Genomic DNA, 10,000 nt, shown 5'->3' on the forward strand with positions numbered 1-10,000 from the left:
AATTGTCTATAGGCCACAGCTGAGCTCAGAGCAATCACTGGAAAGAAAACATGGCCATGTAAATTGACATGTTATTTTCCATTTCTCTCGATGTCTCTCGATGTCTCTCAACAAGTTACACAAATAGAACCAATAGCATTACCAGAGAATTATTTTTCCATTTTACTTTTCCAGAGAATCTACCGTCCAAAGAATCTTGGGCCACTTTTTCGCGATATTCAGCCGCTTCTTGTTCAGTGGCAATCGGCAAGACTGACCGTTTCGTCATATGGTAACAAATCCTCAATGGCTGAAGCGAAACTTTCCTATGAAGCTTCGACAGATTGTCCTTCATCATTTTCACTAGAATACACTGTAGATCATAGCTTCAATTGATTTCATATTCGCAGTTCACATATGATTCATTTCATATACCATTTCATCATTGATTCATTCCTCACGGGACCATTAGAACCCACAAATGACCAGCTCCCAACGTCAGTGGCTTCATAGCTCAGTTGGTTAGAGCGTCGCACCGGAATCGCGAGGTCACGGGTTCAAATTGCGTTCATAACTGCGAAGATCATAGCTTCACTTGATTTCATATCCGCAGCTCACATATGATTCATTTCATATACCATTTCATCATTAATACACTGTAATCAGACATTTCGACTTCGGAAAGGCTAGACATATGCATAATGATTTCGTACGAAAACCCAAAGGGAAATAGAAGAATCGCTGAGGAATGAAAACACATGTTTTAAAACTATTCCCCGAATATGAGCCTGGTAGGTGAGGGGAACTGGATTGGGAGTTTATGTTCACCAAGATTGTTGAAGGAAAGAAAAATAGTCCTCGAGTTCAAAGAAAGTACTCCGAACAGGATGCCGTTGAACCAGTCATCCTAATATCGTGACTTATGTGGATTTGTAGAAAAAGGTGTTTATTCTCCTACTAGGCCAATGAAAAATCAACACAATTTTTTGTAGCTGCTTGTTTTTCAAAACTGTGTTCCAGCTGCGAAAATCTTCCAGTGCATGCTTTTTTTTGTAACCAGAAGATGACATGACAAGACGTAGTAAATGCAAGGTATATCTCGGCAAAACAACGTCTTAGCCAAAGATGAGCAATCTAAAAGTGAAAACTGAAGAAGTAACTTTTGAAGATATCTTAGAGACGCTTTAACTCGACGTTTTCTTCAGTGGTATCACTTCAATTTTTCAAACATTTCGAGACCGAAGACGTCTTTCAAAAGGATCTTTTGTGAGACCGGGACGTCATCTTTCGAAAGTTTCCGCCCTTAATCTGAAGAGCGCCTAGCCTTCCTTGACCATACCTCTTTCCCAGGGTCTTTGGGGTGCCGGGAAGGTGAAAAACGCAGGGGAACGAGGTTGCATCGTGACTAAAGTTTCAATGACAAACCTTTCTACTAACGCAACATCAAGTTCTGTTCTCGTTAATTTATTGGAGAGCGTAGGACGCGTCGCGATCGGTTTCGTTGTTCAGATTGTTGAAAGAGGGCAATTTTGTTTGCTTTCACCAAGTTCATCGTGCACGTTTGCTAGCACGCCGGTAAGTCTACCAAGAATAATCTGCTGGCTAACCCACATCAAGACCCGCAAAAATTTTAGAGCAGTCGTCTCTTAAACTTCCAAGAAGCCAAGACCACGTTCGGATTACTGCTGCGAAAATCGTTTGGACTATTTCTAACGCTGATCTGAAGAAACTGAAGGAAATGTCAATACGATCGCCAAATACGTGAAACCGGATAAAAACATCTTGATGAAGTTCTTGACACAAGATAAACTTTCTTGAATGCGGGTCAAATTCCTGATTCCGCAGAATTCAAACGTGTAGTGTGCTTTCCTTGCGAGGTTTGAAGCACGTGCCGGCAAGATTGAAGGGTATTATTGGCATTAGAATAAAAAGGACTTTTTGGAGTGGCGGTATTTCACACTCATAAGGATGGTCACAAAAATAGTTCAAATTGCATGTTTACCAGATTAATTTTTACTTCATTGGAACATAAAAATCTTTATTAGGATAATCCTCGAGGAATGAACAAAATGTATGATGGTTGTTGATTTTAAGACTGATGTGTCATTTGAATTCCTCGAAATCCTGTCGTCAACAAAGAAAATAAAGACTAGAATTATGGTAGCATTTTATTTATATTATTTTAGCTTGTTTGATGAGCAAACATTGGGATTACATTTACCTCTATCTCTCTTTTACCTCATGCAACGTATACGGAATAAACTTGAGTTTCTGAATGCACATTTTAACAGCCTTGATATTGCAAAACACATGTACACCTGCAAATTTAACTTGAACTCATTTCTCAGTTTCAGAATTGTTGTCGAAGCCTACTTCATTTTAATTTCATCCCATTCTGCTTTACTAGTGCGCAGAATGGACAACAGTCAATGATTTCACTATAGATGCTTCTAACAAGATTTAAGAAAGTGCTTGAGCAGTCTTGTCAATGCACAAAGAAACAGTCCTTGCCTATGAGGACTGAGATAATGCTTATTGTGGCGGAAACTGGGCTAATATAGGCTTGATTTGTCACGAAACCTTCAAATAAGGAATCAAATTTAATCCAATTACTCGTTAAATTTGGAATTGAAGTCCTTTGAGTTTAACTTAGCTTGTCAACGGTTTGCGGCAATGTTGACTTGTTACAACCAAAACTAAGTATGCAAAAGTCTATTTGCTCTTTTTAGATGATGGTAACTTCTCTTGTCATTTCCTTGCTTGTTGTCTCAGTGTCCATTCGTACTTTCGCAATATTCACAATCTCCATGGACATAGAGTACTCTTGTATTCGTTTCTCTGTATAGCGATGAATGTTAACTCCGTGCGTCATTAGAAGAGCTGCACTCTTTAAGTCTTTCCTCTTCAAAGCGTAATGCAAGGCAGGCCAGCCTTTGTCGTCCTCCAAATTTAAGTCAGCGCCGTGTCTCACGAGAAACTGAACAGCTTTATAGTCACCTTCTTGAACCATTCGGTGTAAAATTGTCCTGCCACCTTTCTTGGCACAGTTTACGTTTGCGCCAAGCCTTATCAGCAACTCTGCGCAATCAAAATTTCCTCTTTCCAACGCTAGGTAAAGTGCAGTTCTTCCTTCGCCGTCTCGAATTTCAGTTGATACACCGCTGTTTATGAGAAACTTTACCAGGTTTGCAAAACCATTTTGTACAGCGCGATGAAGAATTGTCATGCCTTCTTCGTCAGGTATACTCGCCGAAGCTTTCAGTGTCTCTTTATCGAGGAGCTTATTTAGTTCTATGAATTCCAACTCGTTCGTGTTCTGGTCAGAAATGAGTAAGACAGAAGACTTCTTGGCATGTGTTGACTGCGGATATGTGAAATCTAAACATTTACGTATTTCATTTCCGTATTGTCCCTCCTCGTCATCCTCTTCCAAGCATCCAATACCAATCTCTCTAGATCCCCGGATATTTGTGGTTCTTATCCGATTATCGCTCCCAAACAGTGCATCAGGTAACGATGAAACTCGTTGCCGTTTTGAGAGATCTTTTACCATGGAGTTAAAAGGTGATGCCCCGTCTTCCTGAAAATTAAAATCAAAAGTTTGGGTGCTTTGTGATACGGTTGGCGAACTAAACCTTCGAGGTTGTTTACGAAAGGTTAAGTGTTGTGGCTTTTTCTTCATTGGTTTCTCGACAGAGTCCTCTTCACTACCTCTTCGCATATTCGATTGCTCCGAATTTTTCAAAATGCTTTTCATAGTTTCTTTGTTGGTTGATTGTGCGTCTGACAAGGAACCTTCGCCACTATCGCTTGATATACTTCCATTTTTCGAGCTTGCCTTGGGGAACCGTATTCCTTTGATAGTTCCGGAAAATCGCCAAAAAGGTGATCGAATCCGACTTTCCTTGGGCCTGCTTTGTTTGGCGGAGGGCAGATTTCGTAAATCCTTCAAACTTGACGCTTTCAGTAGGCCGCTTTTCAAGGCCGAATAAGACAGTGGCTGACCAGTTTCCAGCACGTGATTCTGGCAACCTTCAAGGGGATCCCGCTTCATTACTGAATGAGTTCCTTGTGCAATTCCTTGTGCAATGTTTTCAACAGGTAACGAACTTGTTTGTTGTTGTATGACGCTTTAGCTTGCTCCAGACAATGCCGTGGCTTCAAAGACCTTGACACCTGCAAAGAAGAAAAAAAATCAGTATTTGTCTGTCGTCTCGTGGGGGGTCATCTGGCATGGTTTAAAAAACATAAACGCACCCTTGAGATATATATTCGATAAAAGGACATTGAAGTCGGCACTTTAACATGTACTATTAGTCCGACAAGGTTGCTTACCCGAAACACTTACGAACGCACCCTCGTTTGAACTCTGCATTTGTCAGTTTAGTCCGATTATCAACAACATATGAAGCTATTTATCAGCCCATTTGAAATGATTAATTACCTCTTGAAAGTTGGACTTGAGAAATAAAGAACACCTAATCATGCGTTGAGAATGACTCGCCAGGTGTCAAACATTACAGAAATTCGGTTGACCATAACCAAAACCCAAAATCCGAAGAAACCATAGGTAAGCGTGTAACAGACCGAATAGTAGTAAATTAGTTAGAATGAGTGAGACCTTTTGGATATTCAAGTGGTGATTAAAAAACGCCATCTACAATCATAGAAATGATTGGACAATGGATGCAACATACCTCGGGACTCTCGCTCCAAAGGACGCTCATGCACGTAGAGAACCAAATAGCTAGCCGTTAAACAGCAACTGCATTGAAATCGCCATTGGGAGAACAGTAGCTTTGCTAATCAAATGTCATTGAAATCGATTAAGACCATCAAATATTTCCAAAGAAAGTAAACAATGAGGTATTCCAAAGCCAATATATCTTGAGCTATCCAGAACTTTCAGTCAATATTTGCATAGACAAAGTAAGAACTCGTGACGTCAATGAATTTAAGTTGCTAAAAATAATATACCCTCTGTTTTGCTGCATCATGGGATATTTCAAATATTTATCGTTTCTCCGTGTCCTTATCTTGTGAGTAAAGCGCTGATAACCAAGAACTATTTACTGTAGCAAGTTGCAAGTTACTTCAGTAACGTGTGCGGCATTTCTAAAAGTGTTGACGAATCTCGAGGACCTTAATTGCAATATATGTCATCACGTCAATAAAACAACTTATCACCTTTTGCAATTAATATTGACTCACTGGATCGAGAATTGATGCTTTACCGTTGATACTTTTAGAGGCCTGTATCAGTTGAAACAAGGAAAAGAAAACATTTATTGCGTCAAAGATTTCCTTACTGCGCACAAAAACAAGAAAATAGGCCAAGGGATCACGCAAAGCAAAAAATCTCAGGCGAAATTGTACAAATGAATTTTACGCAAAATGCATGACAATCAAACTTTTAAAGTGCCGACCAATTGCAGACAAATCTTACTTGTGTATAACTCAAAGACCAGCCCACTTATGCCATGGTTTAAAACTAACGGGAAAAATGAAAAGCCGGCGGAGCTTAATTATAATTTATTATCATTTGAAAGACAAACTAAATAATGTCCTCTATAAGTTAGGGAAGACGAAAATTAGCTAAGGCGGAATAATCAGTAGCTTTCAATACTATTGGCTTCCGGTGTGGTTTATTTCACAATTTGTTCTGTCGAAAATGTCGTTTTCAACATGAAAAGACGCCCTGTACATTTCTATCTTACTCGTGCGTGTTTTCTCAGTCTTCGATGTGGCTATCGATATCAATGGTTAGAGTGTGTCAGTATGCCTAATGTTGCCGAGGCTTTTGTCGACTCATTCCATTCCATTTCAGGGACATTAACCTTTTCTTCTCATGCTGAAATCTATACAGTAATTAAGCACATTGTTGTCGCCCCCTTTCTGCGCCCTTCCTGCTTAATTGAGCAGTGTCTTGTGGTTAATATCGTGTCATTTACGCTTCAAAGGAAAGATAAGTCAGCATGGACCAAGGTTGTCCATATTACAACAGGACACGGTACCATAGCTACTACGAAATAAACATATTTCTCTGTGATATTTAATATCCAAAAACCTTACTAATTACTCTTCTCGTTTATTTACACTGAGCTAGTCATTCATGAATATCTAACATATAAGATGGTTGTTAAATAGTACCATTCATAAAACTATACAAATTCAAGAAGTCAAACTTGTTTTTCAAGTGGCAACAAGCTGACATTGAAATTGAGAGCCGTCCTTGCTGCAGCAGTTCCGGTTCTATTTCCTAACATACCTAAAAAAAGTCCCAAGCCAGTTTTGGCTCTAAGCCAATGGTCAGCAAGGAAAATTGATGAAAAAAGCTGAGTTGCGTGGTAGATCCTTCTGTTTTTTTTTTTTTTATATAGGGATTATTGTCGCTTAGCACGCGGGGTGTCCAATTATGAATAATTGACCTAAAATATTCTTTGTGAAACTTGACCGAAGTAACTGATGCAAAAAGCGTCAAATTATCGTTAACGACCATTAAAGCATCAACCCTTGTGGGAGATAAACTTGGTAATTATAACGCCTTTGGTCTTTTGGCAAAAACTTGACTCAGCGATTATTGGAAGGGGATGAAACGGGGTCACATTTCTGTCATACATCTAAGGCCGTTTATCTCACGGAAAGACTTAATCGCAGCTTACCGTGTCCTTTTACTTGCCCTCAGTGAACTATATAGTTATAAACAAGTTTCGTTTTGATTCGCATGTTAACCGAAGACCATTAGTGAAGCAGTGGTGAACAGGGACTTAAGTGTGATTAATATGCTAGAGGAATGATTGAAAGCGGGGAAAATTACTCTCTTCGTTCACTCTGGTGATGGTACTGTTATCAACATCGGGCGCCAAACCTGGACACTTTTTCGATTGCTTTAAGGTTAGGTCCTTATTTTTACGAGGGTAGCAAGTAACAGAGAACTTGAGTTACTGATAAACTTGTGGCCCTTGGTGAGCACTTTTTACCCCCCCCCCCTCCCCCCTTCCTCCGTCAATGCTTTGTTTTACGGGTATTCAAAGCTACAGCTACACGGAACAGTGGAAAGTCAAAAAAGATATCGGTCGAATGACGGGGATCGAACTGGCAACCCTTTAGCTCAGAAGTTTGTGCACTAACCGGCTGAGCTACGCCAAGGCCAAGAGCAATAAACCTATAAAGCAGCAAGAGCATTTCTTCACAGTAAAATCGGGAAAACTGAGAATAAGACGAAATGGAAGGAACTTTCCTATTTATCTATTTTTATAACAGGTAGCCTGGTCATGATGATATTCTAGAAAATTGGAGGACTTGGGCTAAAAGAGCTTCGAAACACAATTTGGTTCATGGCGAAATAAAGTGCAGTTATCCTTTCTTATTGTCCTTCATTTATCTAGGTTAGCAATGGACTGTGAAGACTAAGATGCTCCATGAAGTTACCTTACCTAGAGTTAAGCATTTCGTCTGGATATATGGAGGAAAATATTCTTTTGCATGCAGCCACACAGCTGTTTCACTATAACATTCACAATCAGTTCTGCTTACCGCTAGCTTCAATTGTACTCCACGAAAATTCGCACGAAGCTTGACCGCAAAAAAAGTGGAAGTGTCTGGAAGTTATGCAAAGTAACTCTGATAAGATGTCCAGTCGTGTACTTGAGAGTGTCTAGTTTTGTTTTTACGGAATCATGCGTCATAAACCAAGTCACACGCAATTTAGAGCTCCGGTTGAGGAATATTGCTCTCTCCGCAAAAATGTGGTTTTCGCTTTGTGGGTTACATCTGCCCCGTAAGGCCGAGCTTAAATAGTTAAGATAACTGTGCTTCATATCAAATAAAGAACCCGTACTTTGCTCTCCATTTTAAGTAATTACAGGTTGTTTTTTTGTGGTGGTGGGGTTTGACCACATTAACTCGCCGTAGGCGCATGGTCCAGTCATGTTCAGTAGTTCGGATCCCGAAACAGACTTATTACTCACCAATTTGCCAATTTCTCTATAGTTAGTTCTTTCTCGCTCTTGTTTGGTATGTTTATCGATATTGGTAGTATTTTTTCTTTCGTTGTATGATATCTTTAAATTCGTGAGATACTTCTAAAGTACGTTTTGAAAGAAAAGACCGGATGCGAGGTTACAGAAATTGGATTCATCAGTCGAACTTGCACTTCTTCACTTTGTTCTTCCCTACTCGAACTCCACCGGAAACAACTGTTAGCTTTAGTAACACCTCGCTTTAAAGAAGTGCGGTGGATTTGGGGATTTTTTTTCATTGACCGAAGTTTTGTTGGATCGTGGTCCAGCTTTTCAGTATTTGAAACGAAAATCGCATTCGTCCACTACTGAAGAGAAAGACACATTTACACCAAATATCAAAATAGAAAGGATGGCCCGAATGAGCATTAAAATTCCACAAATTGTTCATTTATATTCGTTTTTAGTGTTCTTTCTTTTTATTGAAAGAAGTTGCATGCTAAGATGACTAAGAACGATGCCACAATATATTGGACCCTACTCTCTCCAGCTCGGTTATATCAATGGCAACTGATTAACTTAGTTTTTCCGATTCTTTCAAGCGTTCTTGCACAAATTCTTTAAACTTAATTTATAGCTGGATAACCTTGATTGTGCAAAAGAAAAATGGCGAGTAGAAAAACTGTTTGCTCTCAATTGCAAAATCCGTCAAAAGAACCAGACTGATAACCGTAGGTCTGACCCAGGAGTTTACTAGGCAACGAGATGTTTGGGATTGCAGTGAACAAAATGGCAGGAACTCGAGAGAAACCGAGATAACAATCATATAAAAATAAAATTGAGCTGCAAAGAATACGGAAGTCCCTTACGTGCAGCCTGCATAATTGCCTTCGTCTAAGTTCTAACAACTGTTATGTTGGGAAATGTTAATAATTTCCTTTTCTCTGTTTCATTTTTGTGCAATCAAATGATGAACTTTTGACCCACAAGAATACCTTGTCGCATTTTTTGTCAAGTGACTGTTCCCTCGAGGAGCAGAGGTAAATCAATAATATTTGTTTGCTTTTAGACTCTTTCAAATAGATTGAAATTGTCGTACATCAACTGCGAATAAGCGACTTCGATTAATAGCAAGTGAACGACGTTTTCAAGAGAAAATGTAAAACGTTGGCTTGCCTGTATTGTCACCACACAGTAGAGACCTCGTCTTAACGGTTGTGCTCACGTCAAAAAAGTTACAAGATGAGATGTCTTTTTGAAATAGAATTGGAAGTTAGAATTATTGGTTTTTGACGGGGTTTTTAAAAACCCGCTGTCCTTGGGAATGATTTCATCCCAACTGCGTGATAAAAAACTATCATTACTTAAATCCGCCTCCAAAATGACAATTTGGTTGCATTCCCGTAATAGCTTGCCTCAGGCAGTCCATGACACTGCAGCATATACTGTTAGGCTTGACTAGAGCACAGTTTCCTTTTCTATAGGTTTGAAATGTCTTATCCTTACGTAACTAGATACCTTCCTGGTCCAAACCCTTTCGAACCTTTAAAGTCGTTCCTTGTCTCGTTGTAAGAGATTAAACCATGCATGAGTAAATTCTCTCGACATATCAGCTTCGAAATAATAACTGGTGTTTTACCACTCAAAAAAGAACACAAACCCTCAAGGGCAAGCTTTTACGTAACTTCCTTCAATGCCCTCTGATTTTAGCACAGACCCTTGAATACACCATTAAAATTGTAAATTACACACACCTGGCGACCGCAAAATTGCTCCAAGACAAAACTGAACCAATTTAGAGTTTGAGAACAAAGCCTGTAGAAACGCAAAAGAATAGATAACGAATCGAATAAGTCACGTACTTGGTATATATGACCGTAAGTCTTTGCCACAGATTTCAATCAAATTTCAGTTTTATGACTTATTTTGTTAGAGATGTAGTAGTCATCTCCAAAAGGGTAATAACTAAGCAACAGATTTTAATATTACAAAAGCTTTCTGAATGTTTTATTTTTGGGTCTTTTCGGTTCACTGAGTTTCAAGCTGTTGTAAAATGGTGT

The 10,000-nt window shown here is 39.2% G+C and overlaps 1 protein-coding gene across 8 annotated transcripts in view; it reads right to left on the reverse strand.

Moving 5' to 3' along the window:
* The window catches only part of LOC138007007 (uncharacterized), a 16,551-nt gene that overhangs the window by 5,359 nt on the left and 1,192 nt on the right, over nucleotides 1–10,000 (reverse strand). For 2 of the 8 annotated variants that reach the window (XR_011123977.1, XR_011123975.1), the window contains exon 1: nucleotides 1–482. This exon is cut by the window's left edge and continues 912 nt beyond it. Coding sequence is in view for 5 of the 8 variants with exons in the window: in XM_068853669.1 (XP_068709770.1) it covers nucleotides 2,705–4,033 (1,329 nt within the window). In the remaining 3 variants the exon portion in view is untranslated. The other 6 variants (XM_068853669.1, XM_068853672.1, XM_068853668.1 and 3 more) reach the window with 6 other exon arrangements.

Source organism: Montipora foliosa, chromosome 6 (assembly GCF_036669935.1).
Source record: "Montipora foliosa isolate CH-2021 chromosome 6, ASM3666993v2, whole genome shotgun sequence".
NCBI lineage: Eukaryota > Metazoa > Cnidaria > Anthozoa > Scleractinia > Acroporidae > Montipora > Montipora foliosa.